Below are 24,945 nucleotides of genomic sequence, written 5' to 3'. Positions count from 1 at the left end.
TATATTATTTATTTTTGTATTTTTGAATAATGTACGTGAATACCATACATGTATTAAAATAATTATAATAACAATAAAATTGAGCAAATACGGAAGCATTCAGTTCCTCATAATTATCATATCTTTACCTATTCAAGAAACAGAAGCTATTCAAAGTAGTCGTGAAGAATCTGTGAATGACCAACGCTGATGGCTACTGTCTCACGATTGCAGTCTCATCTTAACCACGATCCATGTAACATTAAATAAAATTAATCATAACAATTACTTATTAGATACATGGATCTTCTAGGCAAGCGCGCTCCATCTTAGGCTGCATCATCACTTGCCAGCAGGTGTGATTGCAGCCAAGTGCTAGTCTTTAACTTAAAAAAAAGTACATACCTAAGTACTCACAAAAAATTAATTGAGATTTGTATTTATCAATTAAGCTAAAAAGTTCCGTAGCATAACAAAATATTATACTGAGGTGGATGTCTTATCAGTGGATCATTAAATAATGCTACGATAAAACATCGATCGATCGGATAAATCTTGGTATAAAACTGAGATCCGAAAAATAAATCAAATAACTACAGAAAAATACGAAGCATGAAGACGGTTTTGTGCTTATTGTGTGTAGCGGGTGCGTATAATATTTCTCAGTTTTCTTATAAGTATCATCATCATCATCATAATCAACTCATCGCCGGCTCACTACGGAGCACGGATCTCCTCTCAGAGTGAGAAGGGTTAGGGCTATAGTCTATCAAGCTAGGTGTATAGGCTGGCCAAGTGCGAATTGGTACACTTCACACACCTTTCCTTTGAGAACATTATGGAGATCTCTTAGACATGCAGATGTTTTCCTTCACCGTTAAAGCAAGTGTTAATTACTTAAAACGCACATAACAGCGAAAAGTTAGAGGTGCGTGCCCGGGATCGAGCCCAAGACCTCCGATTACTAGTACTTTGGGAACTCTTAGCTTTTCCGGGATAAAAAGTAGCTTATGTCTGTCCCCGGGATGTAAGCTAATACTGTACTTTCATCAACTGTTGGGCCATTAAAAGCTAGCAGACAGACAGACAGATAGACAAACACACTTTTGCATTTTTAATATTACATACTAGAAGATAAAAGATGGATACGTCCACGTCTTCGTCCGCGTCCCGCGGGAACTCTTCGATTTTCCGGGATTCTTATAAGTATTTATTATTTATTTATTTATTATTTATTATTAGCCCGAACTGTCCCAATGTTGGGCAAAGGCCTCCCCTTCTTTCTTCCACCTGTCTCTGTCTATAGAAATTTGAGGCCAGGCCGACATGTAGGCATCGAGTTCGTCTCGCCAGCGACGCCTCGGCCTGCCTCGACGTATAAGTATAGATAACTAAATTATGTTACAGGCCAAAAGTTAATAAACGATAGTAATAATTAAAATAAATGAATCTATAAATTAACTATTACCTATCCAATAGCATGGTTTTTTTAATATTTTTTATTTATTTATTAACCTTATAGGATAACCTTAGGATGTACAGGGCATTTTTGTTACATTCAGTGCCACAAAGGCCACAGTCGGTTTTACCGGGCACTGCGGTTTATATATTCATTTCATCTTTCAATTTTATTTAAGTTTGCTACGCAATCGCGGGTGCCTCCTCCCTGGTGGACGGCAAGTACTCGCGATACATCGAGTTCCCAGATGGCGACGGTGTAATGCAAGCTGTGGATTTACTAGAGCCTGTCGACACGGAACTGCTGAGGGAAGTCGAGAGGAACCCGGCTAATAACAATTACCTACTCTACACAAGGTATGGTAACTTCTATAAAACTTATAGCGAGGACTTTAAGCCTATTCAAAAGAATTTAAATATTAATGAGCTGATCCAGATTAAAGTCGGAAAAATGCTTGAACGAAGAAAGCCCTTTGCAACATTGTTGCCGACCCGAGTACTAGTTTAGAGTAAAACGTTTGCCTGGTAGAGATAGCTCAATTCGACGATTTTACTAATCAGTAGTAGGTAATCACTCTGTGTATTGCACCTAAGTTTATACTTGTACTTCTTGGTGTGGCGTAAATCATTTCGTAAGAAGATTTTTTTTTATGGTGTACTTAAAGCATAGCCATTTTTAACCCCCGACCCAAAAAGAGGGGTGTTTTAAGTTTGACGTGTGTATCTGTGTATCTGTCTGTGGCATCGTAGCTCCTAAACTAATGAACCGATTTTAATTTAGTTTTTTTTTTTTGAAAGGTGGCTTGATCGAGAGTTCTTAGCTATAATCCAAGAAAATCAGTTCAGCCGTTTGAAAGTTATCAGCTCTTTTCTAGTTACTGTAACCTTCACTTGTCGGGGGTGTAATAAATTTTTAATTTACACTTGTTTTATTCGGTCCGTACTCCGTGCTAATCAAATTGTTTCGTATACTTTTAGGCGCAATAGGAGATCGTCTCAGAGGCTGATAATTAACAACGTGAATAGTATCCGGAATTCGAACTTCAACGCCAACCACCAGACCGTGGTCATCGCCCATGGTTGGCTCGGCAATCAAAACACTAATATTAACCCAACAATCAGAGATGGTAATTACTTTTCCTGACTAACATTTTTTTAATTTTTCTCTCATTTATTTATTTTTCACATTTTATCCTATTTTTAAACAACAAACAATAAAATAACAAAAACAACAGAAAAAATATGTATGCAAAATTAAACAAACTGACTAACATTATTATTATTTAACACGTACAGTGCAAATGGGAATTTTGAATGTAGCGCCAGTGGTAGAAAAGATGAGGGGTAATAGATTGGCATGGTATATGGACAAGTAAATATGCGGAAGGAAGAAAATCATGTAACTAGAAAAATGTTGAAATGGCCAATAGTAATAGATAAAAAAAAGGTAATAGATCAATAATGCGCGAAAGAGGATATGTGTGTAAAAGTGGTGGAAAATGCGTTAACGTATGACAGAAGAGAGTGGAAGAAAAAGACATGTTGTGCTGACCCCACATAGCGTGGGATAAAGGACAAGAAGAAGACGTTTAGCTCAAACCGCTTGGTCAGAAACTTAAGATTTTGCATATATATATATTCCTCTATAGTATAGATGCCTACAAGGAATGAATTTTTTGAAATTCCATCTAAGTTAAAGTAGGTATGTCCTCTTATGTGTCTGTAACGTATTATTGATAAAGAGTCTAAAATCCTAAAATTAATAGCTGAAATAAACAGAAAGCATGACGGAAATATTATGTCTAATGCGGTAGCTAAAACTACTACAAACTTACAAATACCAAACTACAAGGAACTCAAAGGCGCATTTTAGCGCCTGATGGCTATCGTTGCGTTTACACATTTTTTTTAAAAGAATATTAGCCATTTTTAATCATGACTAACATACCCCTTTTCCCCTCCAACTAAGCGTAAAGGAGTGGTCACGACAATAGTGCAACGGCTGGGGTTTGAACCGCCGACCTTTCGGAATTCAGTCCACTCCTATAACCGTTGAGCTATTGAGGCTCGATTTTTGAACATTCGCTACACCTCGCCTAGGCGTTAAGTTACGGAATAGATATATCTGTAAAGTAGTAGTATAGATAGATTATTATCTACGACAGATTTTAAAAAGCCTATTAATACCTAGTCGTATATAATACGTTAGATTCAGAGAACAGTTTTAGATTCTAATCGGCGTGAAATGATAGAGGACGAGAAAATGTTGGCAGCATCCGCATTTCGTTCAGTTTTTATTGTGTGAACAGAATAATGTATGACTCGCGCGTTCGTCTCGTCACTCATACGAACGCGTAAATGCGGCTTTACATCCTGCTGCAGTCATACTTTGTGTCTGTCTAGATATTGTTTTTTTTTTAAAAAAAGCCACTAATTGCAAAAAGTAGTTTTAAGTTATCGCCACAAAACGTGCGTTAAAACTGATGTTTAAAAAACTGCTCTTTACGATCAAGGTTTTTAGTTTGATTCTATTACGTAGCAAACTTTTTAGAACCATGAGTTTTTTCTAAATTTTATTTAGCCTAGATTTTTAGAAACTTGGAACTACTTTTTGCAGTAAACCGCATTTTAGAAAAAGGGTGATAGTTTTGACTATCTCCCTGATGCAGTGATAGCGCTATGGTCTTATTAGTGAGAGGTCCCGGGTTCAATTCCCGGCAGGGGTTTGGAATTTTATAATTTCTAAATTTCTGGTCTGGTCAGGTGGGAGGCTTCGGCTGTGGCTAGTTACCACCCTACCGGCAAAGCCGTGTCGTCAAGCGATTTAGCGTTCTGGTACGGTGCATTCCGAAACCAAAAGGGTTTAAGTTTATAAAAACTACCATGCCCCTTCCAGGTTAGCCCGCTTCCATATTATTGCAGTCAAGGACTAACTTGCACCTGAATAAATAAATTAAAAAGTATTATAACTAACTGATTTGTTAAATTTCAGCATATCTTAATAAAGGTGAAGCAAATGTGATTGTTTTGGACTGGAGGAGGCTCGCCGTATCCACATACCCCACAGCTGCGGCTGGAGTCCCAGCGGTAGGACGTGGCCTTGGGCAGTTCCTGGAGTTCCTACACAGTGTTACTGGACAGCCTTTTAACAGGATGCATCTAGCTGGGTTCAGTTTGGGTGCTCATTTAGTTGGCAATGCTGGAAGACAGTTGGGCGGAAGAGTGGCCCGTGTTACCGGTAATTCTAGGTTTTTTACTCGTTGTTAATTAAGTGCTTGACTCCGATTTCTTATCATCATCATCATCTTAAATCCTTTACCCTACCTTCAATACCTACCACAACGTAGTAATGGAAGTGATTTTTTTTCATAGACATAGGTTAAGATCTGGAGAGGGACGAAGGCTTTTTTATCACAGATTATTATCAAAGGGTTCCTACGGGATTTAAAAAGTCAAATTCACGTGGATGAAGTCTCGGGCAACAGCTAGAATTATCTGCTTGAAGGATTTGACTGAAATTGTGAATGGTGATAGATTATACATTGGATTAACACAAGCTACTTTTTATCCCGTAAAATCAACGAGTTCCCACGGGATTTTTAAAAACCTATATCCACGGGAACAAAGTCCAAAGCGTCAGCTTGTAATATTATAATATTATAATAGTAACGTTACAGACTAAAGATATATACAATATAACCACTAGTAGAAAAACTGCTGCTTTTGGCGCTATATCAGGGGGCACGGCAGTGCCCCCGCCAAGACGAGCCAAACGCGGCGGCCGGGGCGCTACGTACCTTTTTCTCGAAGTGTTTCGCCGTATTTTCGACCTGTCATAACTTCGGTCTGGATGACGCTAGAAAGCTGAAATTTTCAGTATAAGGTGTCCTCAGCAAATTTACCAAATATACCAAATATCAAATATCTAGCTTTTATGGTTACAGATTTATTGATACCTAAAATACGCCGATTTCGTCCCTCACTGATGATCATCAAAACCTCTACTCAAAACCTCTAAGGTACTTCCTGAAGTCCTAGAAGACTGAAATTTGGTATATAGACTAGAAATTGCATACAAACTACAGGAAAATTAAGACTTTGGAAATTCCCCCCCTCTACGCCTCTTATGAGAAAAGCAAATCTGTAAATTCTGTTGCTAGAATGCTGATATTTTCAGGATAAGATGTCCTTGGCAGACTTATTAAACGCACTGAGTATCAATTGTCTAGCTTTTATAGTTTCAGATTTATTGACAGTCAAACTTCTAGTCTGTAATTCTAGGGCACTTCCCGAAGTCCTAGAAGACTGAAATTTGGTATGTAGACTAGAAATTGCATACAAACTACAGGAAAATTAAAACTTTGGAAATTTCCCCCCTCTACGCCTCTTATGAGAAAAGCAAATCTGTAAATTCTGTCGCTAGAATGCTGATATTTTCAGGATAAGATGTCCTTGGCAGACTTATTAAACGCACTAAGTATCAATTGTCTAGCTTTTATAGTTTCAGATTTATTGACAGTCAAACTTCTAGTCTGTAATTCTAGGGCAGTTCCCGAAGTCCTAGAAGACTGAAATTTGGTATGTAGACTATAAATTGCATACAAACTACAGGAAAATTAAAACTTTGGAAATTTCCCCCCTCTACGCCTCTTATGAGAAAAGCAAATCTGTAAATTCTGTCGCTAGAATGCTGATATTTTCAGGATAAGATGTCCTTGGCAGATTTATTAAACGCATTGAGTATCAATTGTCTAGCTTTTATAGTTTCAGATTTATTGACAGTCAAAACTTCTAGTCTGTAATTCTAGGGTACTTCCCGAAGTCCTAGAAGACTGAAATTTGGTATGTAGACTAGAAATTGCATACAAACTACAGGAAAATTAAGAAATTGGAAATTTCACCCCTCTACACCTCTGTATGGGGGAAGCAAATCTGTAAATTCTATCGCTAGAATGCTGATATTTTCAGGATAAGATGTCCTTGGCAGATTCATTAAACGCACTGAGTATCAATTGTCTAGCTTTTATAGTTTCAGATTTATCGACATTCAAATCCTCTAGTCACAAATTCTAGGGTACTTTCTGAAGTTCTAGAAGACTGAAATTTGGCATTAAGTAGGAATTTCAACAATTATAAACAACAGATAAATTAAGAAATCGGGTCCCCCTTCATCCCCTCGTATATGAGATGCATATCTGTAAAATCTGTTGCTCGAATTCTAAAGTTTTCAGGATAAGATGTCCGTGGATGACAGTTCATGGATTTTTTATCTGAAATGACATCTAAGCCCGGAATTGCTTCTGCGACCATCACGAAGTACAATACAAATTAGTAATTGTCGAACAAACTATTCCTTAAGGCCTTAAAATATGTTATGTCATGTAATAGTTTTACGAACATTAAACGGCCAAGCCGTCCTTTTTTTACCAAGATGTAGGGTTTGTAGAATCAGAGCTTGTAAGTAGAGTGATTTGTTATTTATTGTTATAAATTTGATACAGTCAAGAACATTTAAGAGCTATATTACTTTGGACTTGGGATAGGTCCCATGGCCAGCACAAATCTAAGCTCAGCTAGGGGCTTGGCTCTACTAGAGATCTCATATCTTTTTAACAGTGAAAACATTATGAACTTGTGAGTCTTGGCTACCTTTTTACATGAAATGTTTTTGGTGGGATCGCTATTGACATTAATTCTGGCCCGATTTCCAGTTTTATATTGAGCATATTATTTAGACTCCTCACCTATGGTGCTGAAACGTGGACACTGACAAATGGCCTTGTTCACAAATTCAAAGTTGCTCAGCGAGCTATGGACAGGGCTATGTTAGGAGTTTCACTGAGGGATAAGATCCGAAATGAGGAGATCCGCAGGAGAACCAAGGTCACTGACATAGCCCAAACTATTAGCAAGCTGAAGTGGCAGTGGGCAGGCCATACCTGTCGTAGAGGCGATGGCCGTTGGAGCCGGAAAGTCCTTGAGTGGAGACCGCGTTTAAGCAAACGTAGTGTGGGACGCCCTCCAGCACGATGGACCGACGATATAAAGCGGCTGGCGGGAAGTGGCTGGATGAGGAAGGCTGAGGACCGGGTGTGGTGGCGCTCTATAGGGAAGGCCTATGTCCAACAGTGGACTTCCACAGGCTGATGATGATGATGATGATTATTTAGACTAAACTGCTGGTTTTGCTTACAGGCTTAGATCCAGCAGGTCCACTGTGGAATCGGAACTCAGAACGTCTGCGACCCACCGACGGTGTATACGTGGAAGCTATCCACACAGACGGTGGTACCACCGGCCTTGGCATCGGGACTGCCATTGCTAATGCTGACTTCTTCCCGAATGGTGGCAACTCGCAACCTGGTTGCTACAACAGTATCTGTAACCATAACAGGGCTTATGAACTGTTCGCTTCAACTGTGACCCGTAATCACCTCGTGGGCAGGCAGTGCTCTAACACTGCTCAGATTTCTGCTAATAGTTGCCGTGGCAGCAGTTTTCATATGGGCAACGATGATTTGAATAAGACAGGGTAAGTGCTTAGAACAAAAACCAGTGTTACCAAACGGCATAATCTCGATTGTGCAAAATTCATTAGGGTTCAAATCTCTAAGGATGCCAACAAACCTATTATTACTAAGCCTCTGCTGTCTGCCCGTCCGTCTGTCTGTCCGTCTGTTTATCAGTGGGCTGTATCTTACGAACCGTAATAGATAGAGAATTTAAATTTTCTATCTCACTACTTCTAATCTTTCTATTTTGATCATGTCTCGAAAACTGCACTGGTGCCTTTAGGAGGTTATTGTGATAGCAAACTGTTATCTTCAGCAATAATAAAACCATTATGACTATAATTTGCATGAAACTTATTAATCTGCAGAATTGTACACGATCTACTTCTGTTGGTCCTGATTTTCTTCAATTCTTCCCTTTCTGATGTCATGCTTCAGTAAGTTGCAAAAAATAAGATGAACACGGGAGCTTCGCCTTTGTGGAATTCCATAAGATTTAATTTAAGTTCATAAAATGAGCAATAAATAATAATTTCTTTTCCTTTTGTTACAGATCTGGCTTATTTAGAGTTAATACTGGAAGACGATACCCGTTCTGATTCAAATGGAAATATTTATCAATTTGCATGTCTTATTATTTATTAATGTATTTACCGCATAAACAATAAATTATTTCACTGCATACAATTAGTTACTTTATTTGATTTGTTGCAAAAAAGATCCCGCGGAATACCTAAGTTATGCGTTGATATTCTGTTATACTTAGTCAGTTTATTTAAAAAAATACTACCAAGTAATCCTACCAAATAGTAAGTGATGATGCAGCCTAAGGTGGAGCGCGCCGGCCTATAAGGTGCCTATTCACTTTTTATTTAATATGGATTCATAACTAGATGTGGAAATATACTACCTAGCAGTAAATGTATGTTCCTATGGTTTTCAGCCATGAATTATTTTAGTCAGCCATAATATAAGTGCACTAGTTTATGCCCACGACTTCGCCTGCGTAGATTACACAAAAAAACCCTTATTTTTGCCTCCTTGCGTGTCGAATTTTCAGAAATCCTTTCTTAGCGGATATATTCTAATCTACGCCGAAATAACTATCTGCATGCCAAATTTGGGCCCTATCTGTCTAATAGTTTTTTTTCTAAAGAATATTAGTCATTTTAATCATGACTAACATTCCTCTTTCCCCTCCAACTAAGCGTTAAGCTTGTGCTAGGGAGTGGGTACGACAATAGTGCAACGGGTGGGGTTTGAACCGCCGACCTTTCGGATTTCAGTCCGCTCCTATAACCGTTGAGCTATTGAGGCTTAGTTTGAGCTATGCGTTGCTAGATAAGTCAGCCAGTCAGTCAGTCAGCTTTTCCTTTTATATATTTAGATTTCATTTTACCCATAGTTGTCAACAATTAATCAACAAATCTCTAAGTTATTACCTAGTGTGTAATTACTGATCAGTCAATACGATACATCGCCATTATGAAAATGAAAAACTTGACCTTGCTTTACTGCATATACTTTGATTGATTGAGGTTGTAATCGTTATTTTGATACACTAATTATTATCAATTATCGATCGCAAAAAACCATCGCAGATTAGGGATTAAATGGGCTTAACAGGGCTCTCTCCGTCACTCGTTTCATACAATCGTAGTTCCAATTTCATTTGAATATTAAGTAACCAAAGTCCATGAAATTTTGCAGACATATTCTAGAAACTAATATCTGTGTCTGTGGTGTTTTAGATTCTTCTAAAAATATGTAGTTTTAAAATTACAGGGGCTCAAAGTATGAAATTTTTTAAGGCCGCGTAACTTTGAAACGGAATATTTTAACAGAAATCTGGAAAACCACAGACACAGACATAAGTTTCTAGAATATTTCATGGACTGTGGTTGCTTAATATTCAAATGAAATTGAAACTACGATTGTATGAAACGAGTGACGGAGAGAGCCCTCTTAATACGTGTAATGTACTCAGACACGGACCTCACCAAAATTAAAAACAATAATAGATGATGATATCTAAAGATAAAACATAAGTTTGTATATTTGGCGATTATTATATAAGTAGATTGGTTGACTCTTTACAGTATTCAAAAACACTATTTAAATACTGTATGATGCCGACGACTTGGTCTGCTTGTTTTTTAAAAACCCCCTGGGAACTCATTGATTTTTAGGGTTCTGTACTTCAATAGGAAAAACGGAACCCTTATATAGGATCACTTTGTTGTCTGTCTGTCTGTCTGTCCGTCCGTCCGTCCGTCGTGTCTGTCAAGAAAACCTATAGGGTACTTCCCGTTGACCCAGAATCATGAAATTTGGTAGGTAGGACCGTCTTATAGTACAAGTAAAAGAATACATCTGAAAACCGTGAATTTGTGGTTACATCATTAAAAAAAAATTAAAATGTGTTTCAATTTTCAAAATAAGATAGTACCAAGTGGGATATAATATGAAAGGGCTTTACTTGTATATTCTAAAACAGATTTTTATTTATTTTTATGCAACAGTTTTTGATTTATCGAGCAAAATTTCAAAAAAAATACCTGAGTACAGAACCCTCGGTGTGCAAGTCTGACTCGCACTTGGCCGGTTTTTTTCACAATGAAAATAGTCTCTCCAGGGCCAATATCCATGCAAAAAGCACGTTGATCCGTTGCTCCGTTGCGGCATGTTTAAAGGATTAACTAACAAACAAACAAACCTACCTACTTACACGTACTTGTGTATGAATAAGTAGGTAGGTAGAGCTACCTATTGGGATGATAACTATTCTGTTTATTATGTAAGTCTCCTTGTACCAATACCCATATTGTAAATCCTATAAGGTGTTTGTTTGTATGTTTGTCCTTCAATCACGTCGCAACGGATCGACTTGATTTTTTGCACGAGTATAGCTGAAGAATGGGATTAAAGAGTGACTCAGGCTATTTTTTACCCATGAAAATCAAAGAGTTCTCACGGGATTAAAATATCTAAGAACTTTAATCGGACGAAATCGCGGAAATCAGCACAATATAAATTTTGTATACAACCAATAAACAGTACCATAACTTTTATGATCAAATCACAATAAAATTACTCTCAAAAGATTGAAAACCTACCTGCTTTCCAAGCACAATCAGTGTGACACCGCTTACTCACGGTTTTTGCATCGACAAAATATTGCACATAAGCCGGGAGAAAGAGTTATTGCAATGATTGTGCTTGAGCTGCTAATTGCGCCTATCAACGCGTGTTTACTATATACTATAAGTATATTGCAACATTCTTATGTGCGTTTATGTGCGATAGTAAATAATTATCAAAAACATTAACAGGGCTCTCTCCGTCACTTACTCCATACAATCGTAGTCCCAATTTCATTTGAATATTAAGCAACCAAAGTCCATGAAATTTTGCAGACATATTCTAGAAACTATATCTGTGCTTGTGGTGTTTTAGATTTTTCCAAAAATGTGTAGTTTTAAAATTACAGGGGCTCACAGATTTGTATGTGAATTTTTAAGACCTCGTAACTTTGAAACCGAATATTTTAACGGAAATCTGGAAAACCACAGGCATAGATATTAGTTCCCGGAATGTTTCTACAAAATTCCATTGAGTATGATTGGATTCCAATGAGAGACGAACTACGTTTGTATGGAGCGAGTGACAGAGAGACCCCTCTTAACACAAAATATGATGGATGAAAGGAACGAGTGATAATTTTCATATTATCACAATATGACGTGCGAAAATGAGAAGCTATAAAAATAAAATTCTAGGAAATAATCTAGAAGACCTCCAGTTACGGTGCGAAGCATGAAGCCTTTGCTGTGTTTACTGTTCGTGGCGGGTATGTACCTAAGTAGTTGTTTAAAATACTTTCACTTTATAAGCATCATAAATGTGGTTATAGCGAGTGGTTAGACTTCGGCCTCCTATTTGGAGGCTCCGAGATTCTTTCTAGTTTCTTTCGAGTTTCTTCCGAGACTTTTCTGAGTCATGTGCATTTTAGGCAATTAAAATACATTACTTGTTTTAACGATGATGGAAAATATTGTGTGACATTATGGAGGCATAATTTGCCTCCATAATGTCAGAGGTGTGAGAAGTCTGTAAATCTGCACTTGACCAGCATGGTGAACCATGGCTTATATCTTTCTTATTCTTATTCTAAGAGGAGAGCTGTTATCAATTGTTGTTGCGACTTGCGATGATGATGATGATGACCCAGAAATCGAATCCAGGACCTCGTCATCCGCAGTGAGGCATGTTAACCACTAGACCAACGAAGTATTAGACATCATTATGTAATATGACAATTAGAATAGACATTTAGGGATCTCAATATTTTGGTTAAAAGCCTTTAATTTTTTTTTTTTTTTTGGTTTTAGTTTACTCCGTAGTCGCGGGGCCCATCGATCTAATCGATGGCAAGTACCCGCGTTTCTTCGACTACGAAGATGAAGAAGGCAATATTCACAAAGTGGACTTACTCGAACCGGTAGATATGGAGCTTTTGGAAGAAATCCAGAGAAACCCTGCCAATAATGAGTACCATCTTTTTACGAGGTAATTTACTTATTACATTCACTACATTTATTTCAATCTGATGTTTGTTTTAAAAATAGACAGATGGATATATAACACTAAAATGTCTTAAAATCAACATAGTATAAGTAGATACTATTTTTTTTTTCAAAGAATATTAGCCATGCTACTACTCCCCTTTCCCCCCCAATTAAGCGTAAAGCTTGTGCCAGGAGTGGGTACGACAATAGTGCAACGGGTGGGATTTGAACCACCGACCTTTCGGAATTCAGTCCGCTCCTCAACCGTTGAGCTATCGAGGCATCTGAGATACTATTTTGTATATAAGAAAAAAATTCAATACTATTGATTACAGTTAAGCTGTTTTTGTTTACGGTGTTTATTTTTATAGTTGTATGTACCTACTATCCGATATTAGGTATATTTATTCGCAAAATCTTCTCACTATGTTAAAATACTGTAAACGATCAAACTTTCATATTATGATTTTCTATGTATGAAAATTATGATTTTCCTATATTCAATTTTGAGCTAATTTTAATTTCATACTTAATTATCCCGAGACGCTTTTTAATTAAGATAGGTACATTACATTACTATGTAATATTATGAGACTCTTATACATAGTAAGTAATATTATAAATGGGAAAGTGTGTCTGTATGTTACCTTTTCCTGCGTCTGTTTAACCGATTTCAACGAAAGATACGGAATTTTGGGGACGGACATAGTTTACTCTTTATTGCGGAAATCAAGTAGTTCCTACGGGATTTTTAAATACCTAAATCCATGCAGATGGAGTCACAGACACCTAGTACCTATTATATTATTCAAAATGGTCTATTTCGTCTACAGACGGAACCCCAATTCATATCAGAGACTTAGAATAAACGACGCAAACAGTATCCGATCCTCGCATTTCGACCCGAGACATCCCACTATTGTTATTTCCCACGGATGGCTCAGCAACATGAAGACTAACCTCAATCCAGTTATTAGAGATGGTAAGTACAAATACAAGGTGTGACCAGAACGCTAGCAAAACCTTAGGGTTATTATTATACTACCTATGTATATACCTATATATATACCTATATATATACTACTATATACCTAATACTACCTATATACTATACCTACTATATACCTAAATACAATCCAGTGCCAATAACCATTTGGTTTATCTTGTAGTTTTAGTGAATTAGTATTTTTCAGACCCGCACTGTATAGCGTGAAAAACTCGGGTCAATGCCCCACTTACCATGCAGCGTTGACTCCGAGTGGCTTATTTACGTAACGTTTGTTGACCTCTAGCGTCAGTCAGATGTTTTATTCGCAAAATGTTGTGGTGCTTTTGTTACGTCCTAAAAATACAGGATTTAAAAAAAGAAACCGCGTTTTTTGTAGTACTATGATTTTTTTAAATTAATAAAGCTACTTAATGCACATTTTTTACCTAAATATCTTTTAACATGAGTTGCATAATATTAACACCTAATAAGTAAGGACGTGTTGTTTTCAATTTTTCAGCGTACCTCAGGCTAAAGGAAACCAACGTTATTGTATTGGACTGGAGGAGGCTCGCTTTGGCTCCCTATCCAACAGCAGCTAGAGGGGTCCCAGATATTGGACGTGGTCTTGGACAGTTCCTCAACTTCCTCCATAGGACTACTGGAGTACCCTTTAACACCATACATCTGATTGGCTTCAGTTTGGGTGGCCATGTTGTTGGTAATGCTGGCAGATATCTTGGTGGAAGAATTGCTCGTATTACTAGTGAGTTGAACTAACCTAACCTATTTATAACCAGACTAGCTAATCCACTCAGCTTCGCTCGAATAGAATTTGTTGTCACATATTATTCATAAAAACCGGTCAAGTGTGAGTCGGACTCGCACACAAAGGGTTCCGTACCATTGTATCGTACAAAAAATAACATTTTTTTTGTAATGTAATCACAAATTCACGGATTTCGGATTTTTCCCTTAACTTGTGCTATAAGACCCATCTACGGGAACTACCTACAGTATAGTAGTTCTTGATAGGAACGACGAACAGACAGACAGACAGATAGATAGACAACAAAGTGATCCTATAAGGATCCCCTTTTTCCTTTTGAAAAAGTCTGTTTGCCTTTTTTATTTAAAAATAAAAAATAAATAATTGAACAGGTTTGGATCCCGCTGGTCCTCTATGGAGCAACAACGACCAACGCTTAAGACCATCAGACGCTATATACGTCGAAGCTATTCACACAAACGGAGGTGTGGCAGGTCTCGGCATTGGAACTCCAGTAGCCAACGTTGACTTCTTCCCCAACGGTGGCAAATCCCAGCCTGGTTGCTACACGCCGATATGTGATCACAACAGAGCCTGGGAGTTCTTCGTTGCGACGGTACCAAGGCCGAATCACCTTATGGGTAGACGGTGCGCGAACATGCAAGAAGTCAATAGAGATAATTGTAATGGACCCACATTTCCTCTGGGAAACACTTACTTAAATAAAAGAGGGTATGTACGACTTATTTTTTTACTTACATCAACAACTTTTTAACCCCCGACCCAAAAAGAGGGGTGTTGTAAGTTTGACGTGTGTATCTGTGTATCTGTCTGTGGCATCGTAGCTCCTAAACTAATGAACCGATTTTAATTTAGTTTTTTTTTCGTTTTAAAGGTGGCTTGATCGAGAGTGCTCTTAGCCATAATCCTAGAAAATCGGTTCAGCCGTTTGAAAGTTATCAGCTCTTTTCTAGTTATAACCTTCATTTGTCGGGGGTGTTATAAATTTTTAATTTACACTTGTTCATTTTACGTTATGCATCTTGTACCGTTACTTGCATAACCAAATTATGAAACAAGGAATATACAAAGAAGGGAAATAGTTTATATAATTTTTTTTAATAATAATACATACATAATAAATATTTTTTAACATAATAATTTTTATTTCAGATCTGGCATATTCCGGGTAAATACTGGCAGAAGATACCCATTCTAACGGATTTTAATTCTACTTATTGACTGAGAGCAAAATAAACGTCTATCATCTTGGATTATACCATATAAATTCTGTTTTGTAAATAAACTAATATTTATTCAAAAAATAGCTTGCGTGTATTACTTTTGGTATTAATTTCACAGTTAAGCATAACATTGAATATAACAGTGAGTACTCCTTACTAGATATTTGATTTTATTGTAGAGCACCTCTATGATTTTCTTCATTCTTTTTTAATTTCGGATGGGTTATAAACAGTTCTCAGAATAGTAAAATAAGACCACGATGTACTGATAATCTGTAAATAAAATACTTAATATAACATATTTATATAAATATTCTGGCATCGATGCTTATGAGCAATGCAATAAAAGAACAAAGATAGAGTAGGAAACATAATAAATTGCTCAGAATTTCTAATAGTAGCAGCCATTGACTTATATAATTATTTATATCAATGATAAAAGCTTAGATTTGCTTCAAGCTAAGTCATTAGACCCCTTCTATACAAACACCCTGCAACTTAAATCTTACCATTCCTTTTTTTGAGGGTGCAAGTAAGTTATGCTTCTGCTTCTACCATATATAACTTTGTCATCAAGAGCAAGCCTATCTTCCATTAAAATAATATTAATCTTACCTTAGTGAAACTTTGATACGATATAACTGAAAATTTATAAGCTGTCAATTTCTGAGGTTTGTTGGATCTGAAAGAAAAACACATTTTTATTTTATTTATTTAGAAAACTAATCCGCTCACAAAATTATTTACAAGAGGGCAAGAGGAGGTCTTATTTCTAAGACCAATTTCTTATAAAAAATCTTTGGTATAAGCGAGGGCGCGAGATGGTTGCAAAATTGAAAGGATCTAGATTCTTGGATTAAAGTCTATCTTACCTAAGTATTAAGAGAAAAATTATTTTCTTTGCCATCTTGTCCATGTCATACCACTTGCAGAGGAATGCAGCTTCGCCAACTTTTCGGCTCTGAATGTAAAATATGAGTCATTATGTACAGTGCAATTATTCGATGCATTTCTCAAAGAAAATGAGTTAAGTACTAAATATTTTAATAATAAAAGTGATAAAATAAATTTATAAGAAACTTGTTACGTCATAAAGGAAGCCCCTCAAAGAACACTGTTCAAAAATCTTGCTTTTTATATAACATGGTCAATTGGTCAACAATGAAACAAGATTCGCTAAATTAGCTAAAACTGCAAGCCTTTAGATTTTGTCTTTTATACAAGGGATGTAATCAAAATACTTACTACTGCTAATTGATAGCACTAAAAATATCTTACCTCCCTTATAAGATTTTCTCCAAACACGCTGATCATCAATATTTGATATAGTATTGACAGCAAAAATAGAACAACTCCTGGTATTTGTGCCCACTGCCCCATCTATAAAAAACGGAGTCGAATTATTTTATAATATTAAAAAAGTCTGAACAAATGTATTGTCTCGCTTTAAAAGTTTACCGTTAAATTAAATCCTAGAGCACATATTTCAATAGATCCAACTAATACGTTGAACAAGTTTGGTGCTCGAAAAATTTCTTCGAGATCTTGAGATAGCCTGGAATAAGGGAAACAGGGTTTATTAGTACTTGATACCGCTGTGCGAATATTTTGTAAAACAAAGATGAACGAAAAATTCTAAATATCTACTTTTTACCATCTTGTTCATTTTGAAGTTAAAGATCTATAACTTGAACTGAACTGTTTCAGACAAGAATATATATTAATACTAGCTGATTTAGGTTTTTTGAAATCCCGTGGGAACTCTTTGATTTTCCGGGATAAAAAGTAGCCTTTGTGCTAATCCAGGATATTATCTATCCCCATTCCAAATTCCAGCTAAACCCGTCAAGAAGTTTTTGCGTGAAGGAGTAACAAATATACACACACATACACACAAACTTTCGCCTTTATAATATTAGTGTGATTGTGATTATTTCTTATCTTCACATAAACTAGCTAATTCCCGCGACTTTGTCCACACAAATTTCCAACCCCTATTTTAGCCCCTTTTTCTTGCGTTGATAGATCAGTCAGTCAGCTTTTCCTTTTATATATTTAAGAAGATATATTCTTTAACAGAGCTCTCTCCGTCACTTACTCCATACAATCGTAGTTCCCATTTCATTTGAATATTAAGCAACCAAAGTCCATGAAATTTTGCAGACATAGTCTAGAAACTAATATCTGTGTCTGTGGTGTTTTAGATTTTTCTAAAAATATGTAGTTTTAAAATTACAGGGGCTCAAAGATTTGTATTTTTCTTTAAAAAAAGGCCCAACTTTGTGCTCGTTTCTCTAGACAACGAAGCAATTTAATGAAATTTGGAAAAACCACAGACCTAGAAAATTTAATGAATATTATGTAGTAAAAAAATTATCGTTATATATTTTATATTGTTATAATTATGTGGGAACTACGAAAACCAGAAATTACACCCAGAAATCTTGAAAATTTCGTGCTGTCTCGATTTGTGCAAGCGGGGTGGTGAAGTGCGGGGGACGACACGTGAAACTGACAGAAACTGACAGTCTAAACACACGGGCCACATTTAGACTGCACCCAACTCCAAACTTGTCGATAGGTCTAACTAAATACACTGGTACATTTCAACTTGTGTTAGACGTATGCGTTACCTACTCAGACGTTGCCTGTAGATAAAAATATGTCTCATTTTTGCTGGCAATAGCGCATGCATCAAACCCTGCAAGTTGCAACTCTCTTGCAACCTATTCCTCACGCAAGACGCACAGCTTTAATATTATAATTTTTGACAATGCCATATGCTATATGTAATGCCATATCACAGGTCACTCTCTGATTTATTGCTAACAATTTACTTCCAAATGCAAAGAAATCTAAGTGTGTTGAATTCACACTGCCCAATACCAGGACCTTAAATGACATAAATTCATTGATAAATAATCATGTGTTGAAAATAAAGGAGAACCCTGTGTTTCTCGGTATAATGTTAGATGCAAAGCTTCTATGGAACACCCACATATCAACACTTGATGGTAAACTCAGCTCTGCTGCTTACACTGTTAGAAAAATTCGACAGGTACTGACGTGGAAACTGAAAAAATTGTATATTTTGCCTATTTTCACTGTATTATGTCTTACGGACTCTTGCTATGAGATAAAGCGGTAGAAATTGAGAAAAAAATGTATTACAGAAAAGGACAGGACGTGCAATTTATAATTTAAATAATGCGCGCGCTGCCATACAATAAAAATATAAGGAAATAAGTATCTTATCTATTATCTTATAGTAGCTTCTAAATATATTTACAACTAGCTAATGCCCGCAGCTTCGCTCGCGTGGATTTAGGTTTTTAAAAATCCCGATCCTTTCATTTCCCAGAACAAAAGTTGCCTCTCCGTAATAGCCCGTCCCCGGGATGCAACTTGTTTCTGTATCACGTAAGAATATTTAAACGGATGATCCTTTTCAAATCCCGAGGGATCACCAGGATTTAGGAATGCAATTTCTTACAGCATCAGGGTTGAGGTCAACGACAAAGTGTTTACTTGGTATAGATACCTTCAATATCAATTAATAATCGACACTTTTTAAATCCCATTAGCTTTAGTAGTCAGGTCCACTGCAACATCAGGATTGAGGAGTTGGAATCCAAATTTTTTATAGAACAATGTCGCAAACTTTCTTTATCGATTAAAAAAACTACCCAAAATTACGCAGTTAGGTTACCTGCCAAATTTCATGGTTTTGAGTCAACGGGAAGTACCCTAGAGGTTTTCTTGACACACACGACAGACAGAGAGATAGACAACAAAGTGATCCTATAAGAGTTCCGTTTTTAATTTTGTGGTACGAAACCCTAGAAAACGTAGGAACGGTATTCCGAACCAGTGGTAAATTTTGCTGACCATCCAAAAACACTTTGAAGTTTACCTAAAAGTTTACAGGAATAAAAATTTATCATTGTATTCCATTCCATTTCATTCTATTCCATTCTGTTCAAAGATAAATAGATAATAAAAATATTTGTCACCGAAACAATAATTTACGATACATCAACCAATATCAATTTTACTGATGACAATCTGACTATTACCAAAGTGAACGACTACTATAATATCTATTATATACGACTAACATAATATGTATTATAAATTGTGTGCCGTTTGCATTCTCACTAGGTTCTCATTAAGTTTGTTTTATTTGGTTAAACTTTCTGGCATTTATATTGTTATGACGTTTAATTGGCAAACAGTCTGTTTATTGGCTGAAACTCAAAAATTCAGCCAATCACAACAAAGAAAATATTGTAATAATGATTGATGCAGCTTTCTGTAATTGAAAACAAAATATTTGACATTAACTTGAATGTGACAGTGTTTTCCGAATAGGGTTGCCAGAGGCCCCGTATTTTACTGGTTACCCCGTATTTCAGGATATAGAAACCTGTAATTATGAAAATAAAATACGGGGCAAATAAAACTAAATATTTTTAGGGTTCCGTAACTCAAAAGCAAAAAAGAACTCTTATAGGATCACTTCGTTGTCTGTCAGTCTGTCAGTCTTTCCGTCTGTCCGTCTGTCCATCTGTCCTTCTATCCGTCTGTCATGTGTTCATGAACAAATATTAGTATTTTCAATTTTCAAAGTAAGATAACTACATATATCAAGTGGGTTATCATATGAAAGGGCTTTACCTGTTCATTCTAAAACAGATTTTTATTTATTTTTATGCATATTTTTTTAATGCATAACAGTTTTTGATTTTTCGAGTAAAATGTCGGAAAAAGTACCCGAATACGGAACCCTCGGTGCGTGGGTCTGACTCGCACTTGGCCGGTTTTTTACAAATTCAGCAGGAGCTGGCTGGCGAAATTAAACACTGACGTTATGTCCAGTAGAAAGAATATTTTCCTTTTGCGGCAATGCGTAGCCGAAACCCACTCGATATTGATCATGGTCGTAGCCAAGGCGGCGGGGCTTGGTTTGAGGATGTAAGCCTTTTTTTATACAAGTTAGCCCGTGACTTTAATCTTTTCTAGTGGTAAGTGATGATGCAGTCTAATTTCTTGGCCGTTAGGGCCATACTAACCACATAACTAGCCATGACCGAAGCCTCCCACCAGACCAGAAATTTTGAAATGGCGACTGCGCCTGGGAAGCCGTCAAAAACCTAAGCCTAAAATAATACTTACACTATTTCTTGCATTTGCTTACTAATTTTTTTTTGGAAATATATCAAACATTTCGCGCTCACTTCACTCGCGCTTTGAATTTCTATTACTTGGTGTAAACCCAGCAATTTCGTTTGCATGAATTTAGATTTTTAAAAATTCCGTGGGGGATTTTCCGGGCTAAAAAGCCGCCTAAAAAAAAATGTCTGGGATGCAAGTTACCTCTGAATAGTAAGTACCAAAATTTTGGTAAAGAAGATGGGCCGTGAAAGGGTAACAAATAGATAGGCAAATAGATATACTGTCGTATTTGTAATTTTAGTATGGATAGGAAGCTTTAAAAATAAAATCTTGCTATGGCTACACTCGTTTCCCTTTCACTTTAATTTTTCTGTATTGAACCAAAAACACTTACGCTCACTGCGCTCGCGCTTTTTTATTGTTGTATTTTATCTCACTGTCAAATTGAAAGGCGAAATTCCACTAACCAGGTAATTAGCTCATAAAGTTGAGCGAATGTTTTTTTCCTCATGACAGGATTCAGTTCCGGCCCTAATAAAACCTCTCCCGCAATCGATTCCTGGCTACGGCCATAGTATTGATACTGTGAAGGTGGAATTACAAATTAAATGTAATTTTAAGTTGAAATGAAAAGATTGTATGCATGAAATGTATAACATTTTGCTTTACAAAACTAAGAGTTTTTAAAAGCTATTTAAATAAATAAATCTTTTATTTAAAACCACATTGCAAACATACAAAACTTACAAATAAACTGAAATATCTAAATAGGCTTTCCATGCATTTCAGAGAGAACCACCGCCTATTTCTTCAAATACTTCAAATTTTCAAATTTCTTCAAATCTAAACCCCGTATTTTTGATGGTGGTAGCCTGTAAATCAAAAAGAGGCAGGTGGCAACCCTACTTCGACCTAGACAGAATGAAAAATTGTTTTCATTACTCGGTATGCCTACTGCCATAGTGTGACAGAAAGTGTGACGGTAGTTGTGACCTCTGATTGGCCGACTCTCTTTCACTATTTGCTAAAATTGATGATTGCAACAACAATTTTTTCTTTTTTGTAATCGAAAACAGAACACGGACGTCAAACAGGTTGACTAATTGCAATCATTTCTGACCGGCTAACATTGTTCCGCTAGTGGCTCAAACTCACTATCGCAGCAAGAACATGGTAAATTCAGCCAATCACAGCAATTTGAAATTTGGTTATCACAAATGTACCGATCTAGGAACCGAGAATGCACGAACCAGGGCAGATAGAGATAAGAACAATAATATCATACGTAGGAAATCGACGGGGGATCGTTGACAACGATAGCCTTAAGTAGTCATAATGGAAAGTGGCCGTATCATGCAATGGCCGTATCGTAAAATGGTCATATCGGGAAATGGTCTTCAAGAAACAAAAGGATTTAACTTACTTCAAAATATATTGATGCTTTTTCACGATCCCACTAAGACAGTGAGAGGTGTTTTTGTCCAGATATTGAATTTCCTCACTAAGCAGAGCAAATTGAGCACAAGTATGTGACGTCATTATATAGTAAAGGGCATCCACAGTCGTGACGTACAGGATACAGGTGAAACCTAAAAGTTTAAGCATCAAATATTTATGAAGTCAACATCATCATCAGCCTGTGGATGTCCATTGTTGGACTAGGTGGATAGGCCTTCCCTTAAAGAGTGCCACCACACTCGGTCCTCAGCCTTCCTAATCCAGCAAATTCCCGCCAGCCGCTTTATATCGTCAATCCATCGTCTGGAGGGCGTCCCACACTACGCTTACTTATACAAGCAAGCGTAGCAAGCAGTCTCCATTTAGGTAATCAAAAATTTAATACATATACTTTAAAAATAGGTATATTTCTTAACTTACTATATAATATTGTTTTTGTTATAACACACTGACCTCATAGTTCCGGTTATTTACAGACATTTTAAAAATTATAAATATTTATAACAATTTATTTTATTATAATTAAATTTATCTGGCGATACACTTACCAGCAATCATAGAAAGAAAATATATAAGTAACCAAGTATACCACGAATCCGTTGAAAATGGAAACAACACAGCATACGGCAATCTATAAACTATTACATTTTTCGTGTAATAATGGTAGAACATTAATAGTAGGGGAGCAAAATTGTATACGATGATCAATATTGAGTTCAAGATGAAAAAGTATTTGAGTAAAAATTTAAGGAAGATGAAATCACGTTTAACGATCTCTCGTTTCTTTGAATCACTAAGCATTTCATCATACAACTGTTTTAGGCAACGGGTCAAATCAAAAATTTTTTGCCTACTCGAAGTGATGAATATGATTTTGATAATGGATAGCCATCCGATGCAGGTACATGGTGCTAATTGAGTTAACTCGAGAAAATTTTCTGCCGATATACTGGAGAAAAAGAATGCTATTTCTGCTACTGCGATTATAGTGATAGCTAACAGAAAGATGTAGTATCTTAGTGCTATTCCATGTTGATCAAAAATAATGCCCATCAGCCAGAAATTGATTTTTATTTGCCTGAAAATTTCATCGAATTCAGGAATATCCATATTTATATTAACGATTCACAGATTTATAAAGACAAATCTATAATTATTATTAATTAAGATACCGTCGATAAGTATCTTATAAAGGTTTTAAGAAATTTAATTTGAAAAAAATATATATCAATATAGATATGTTAGGGCTCGCTTTGCTCTACTAAGCGACAGCAAAATTTGAACTGTGTCAGACTGTATCCTCTATTATAGCGATTGCCACAATTTGACAAATGAAAGAGGGCTGTACCTGCACAATATTTTTAACCCCCGACCCAAAAAGAGGGGTGTTATAAGTTTGACGTGTGTATCTGTGTATCTGTCTGTGGCATCGTAGCTCCTAAACTAGCTCCAGGTCTTAGGTCATCCTATTACAAGAATCCTGAAAATCGGTGATAACCTAGTGTTTTAGTTTTCTGGCTGCAACTTTTTGGGTTCGATCCTGGGCAAGCACTCCTAATTTTTCAGAGTTAAATATGTGCGTTTGCAATTAGTATCGCTTTTTTAAGATATCGTGAGGAACCTTGCATCACCAAGAATTTTCTGTAGTGTTCTCAAATGTTAGCATATGAATTATGAATGCAATATAATAACTAATAAGCCAATGTATCCACCACACTGGCTTATTAGGCATTGGCGATTGTGGTGGACCATAGCCAAATTCTTTCTCATTCTGAGAAGAGATCTCAATAGTGGGTTTGAGTTGATGATAACGATGATTAGAGATTAGTATTATCAAGATGTAAGGCTTATTATAGTATTATTACTCTGTGCTGTCACAATCTTGTTAACTTAATGAGATACTTTTAATCATACCAAGTTCCAGCAAAACATAAAAAAAAACAGCAGGCAAACAAAACAAAAAGAGCTTTTTTCAAAAACATTATGTAATACGCAATTGACGTGAACGACATAACATTGTCGTTGTATTATTGTCTTTCGGTTTTTCTCACTCATTTTCCTTATTACTTGTAACATCACACTCCGCTTAATTTTATTGCCGTTTCTTTCATTATTATAATCCTACTGCTCGAACAGAGATAGGTATTTTATTTTAATAAGAAAATACCGGTCAAGTGTGAGTCGGATTCACTCATGAAGAGTTCCGTTTGCAGCACACGAGGCACCGCCAATGTTATCTCTTAATATTCTTTTTCTTTAATTCAATAAACAAATCGATTTTGGAAGCGCCACCCCTAATGTCCTGCTGAGATCTGTTTTTGATCACTGCACAGTCATTCGCCTTGTGTTCAGATTGAACTACTTGTTTTGCTATCATTGTAACTAATCCTAGCACAGGTGAAGAGGACCTACTGTATGGAGGTATCCTTTAAAATAAATAACTCAAAATTTAAAAAACCCCCGACACAGAAATCTCTATAAGAAAAGTAGAAAAGAGCTGATAACTTTCAAACGGCTGAACTGATTTTCTTCGATTATAGCTAAGAACACTCTCAAGTCACGTTTCAAACAAAAAAAAACTAAATTAAAATCGGTTCATTCGTTTAGGAGCTACGATGCCACAGACAGATACACAGATACACACGTCAAACTATTATAACACCCCGTTTTTGGGTCGGGGCTTAAAAATAAATGTGGAGTATAAAATATACTTCGTCGTGTCAGCCCTAGAAAATTATAGCAAAGTGTCTGGTCGTCATTTTATTGTGTCAACATAAATCATGATATCTCAAGA

General features: G+C 36.4%; 3 protein-coding genes across 9 annotated transcripts; 2 read left to right on the top strand and 1 right to left on the bottom strand.

Annotated features, from left to right (window-relative positions):
• The first annotated feature begins 185 nt into the window (after nucleotides 1-185).
• LOC123874260 (pancreatic triacylglycerol lipase-like) lies at nucleotides 186-8,639 on the top strand. The gene is made up of 6 exons (XM_045919507.1): nucleotides 186-625; nucleotides 1,617-1,794; nucleotides 2,416-2,564; nucleotides 4,430-4,675; nucleotides 7,633-7,969; nucleotides 8,503-8,639. Exons 1-6 carry the CDS (start codon nucleotides 592-594, stop codon nucleotides 8,546-8,548), a joined length of 990 nt encoding a protein of 329 aa, XP_045775463.1. The 5' UTR covers nucleotides 186-591; the 3' UTR covers nucleotides 8,549-8,639.
• Nucleotides 8,640-11,059: 2,420 nt separating this feature from the next.
• On the top strand, nucleotides 11,060-15,575 carry LOC123874259 (pancreatic lipase-related protein 2-like). Of its 7 annotated transcripts, XM_045919503.1 has the most exons (8): nucleotides 11,071-11,085; nucleotides 11,174-11,236; nucleotides 11,620-11,799; nucleotides 12,341-12,518; nucleotides 13,351-13,499; nucleotides 14,026-14,271; nucleotides 14,667-15,006; nucleotides 15,448-15,575. In XM_045919503.1, exons 3-8 carry the CDS (start codon nucleotides 11,766-11,768, stop codon nucleotides 15,491-15,493), a joined length of 993 nt encoding a protein of 330 aa, XP_045775459.1. In that variant the 5' UTR covers nucleotides 11,071-11,085; nucleotides 11,174-11,236; nucleotides 11,620-11,765; the 3' UTR covers nucleotides 15,494-15,575. The 7 variants fall into 7 exon arrangements, with proteins under 7 accessions (XP_045775458.1, XP_045775459.1, XP_045775457.1 ...); XM_045919502.1 differs by lacking the exon at nucleotides 11,174-11,236 and having other exon boundaries at nucleotides 11,060-11,106; nucleotides 11,610-11,799; XM_045919501.1 differs by lacking the exon at nucleotides 11,071-11,085 and having other exon boundaries at nucleotides 11,090-11,236; nucleotides 11,657-11,799.
• A 141-nt stretch (nucleotides 15,576-15,716) lies between these two features.
• On the bottom strand, nucleotides 15,717-23,270 carry LOC123874349 (odorant receptor 13a-like). The gene is made up of 7 exons (XM_045919622.1): nucleotides 22,700-23,270; nucleotides 22,117-22,282; nucleotides 16,977-17,073; nucleotides 16,797-16,898; nucleotides 16,391-16,479; nucleotides 16,134-16,200; nucleotides 15,717-15,791 (listed from the first exon to the last, which is right to left on the bottom strand). The coding sequence occupies exons 1-7, from the start codon at nucleotides 23,259-23,261 to the stop codon at nucleotides 15,717-15,719; spliced, it is 1,158 nt and encodes a 385-aa protein (XP_045775578.1). The 5' UTR covers nucleotides 23,262-23,270.
• Nucleotides 23,271-24,945: the final 1,675 nt, after the last annotated feature.

This window comes from Maniola jurtina, chromosome 18 (assembly GCF_905333055.1).
Source record: "Maniola jurtina chromosome 18, ilManJurt1.1, whole genome shotgun sequence".
In the NCBI taxonomy this organism is placed as follows: domain Eukaryota; kingdom Metazoa; phylum Arthropoda; class Insecta; order Lepidoptera; family Nymphalidae; genus Maniola; species Maniola jurtina.
This window is presented reverse-complemented; position numbering and strand designations above follow the sequence as displayed.

Bases quoted from the DNA above. Each gene is read 5' to 3' on its own strand.
- LOC123874349 (XM_045919622.1), bottom strand. From the start codon at position 23,261: ATGGATATTCCTGAATTCGATGAAATTTTCAGGCAAATAAAAATCAAT. The intron at 16,899-16,976 runs GTAAACTTTTAA...CGTTTTTTATAG, and splicing joins CTCTAGGATTTAATTTAACG to ATGGGGCAGTGGGCACAAAT. The intron at 16,201-16,390 runs GTAAGATAGACT...TTTTTCTTTCAG, and splicing joins ATTTTTCTCTTAATACTTAG to ATCCAACAAACCTCAGAAAT.
- LOC123874259 (XM_045919502.1), top strand. From the start codon at position 11,766: ATGAAGCCTTTGCTGTGTTTACTGTTCGTGGCGG. The intron at 13,500-14,025 runs GTAAGTACAAAT...TCAATTTTTCAG, and splicing joins CAATCCAGTTATTAGAGATG to CGTACCTCAGGCTAAAGGAA. The intron at 15,007-15,447 runs GTATGTACGACT...TTTTTATTTCAG, and splicing joins ACTTACTTAAATAAAAGAGG to ATCTGGCATATTCCGGGTAA.
- LOC123874260 (XM_045919507.1), top strand. From the start codon at position 592: ATGAAGACGGTTTTGTGCTTATTGTGTGTAGCGG. The intron at 626-1,616 runs GTGCGTATAATA...ATTTTATTTAAG, and splicing joins GTGCTTATTGTGTGTAGCGG to TTTGCTACGCAATCGCGGGT. The intron at 1,795-2,415 runs GTATGGTAACTT...GTATACTTTTAG, and splicing joins AATTACCTACTCTACACAAG to GCGCAATAGGAGATCGTCTC.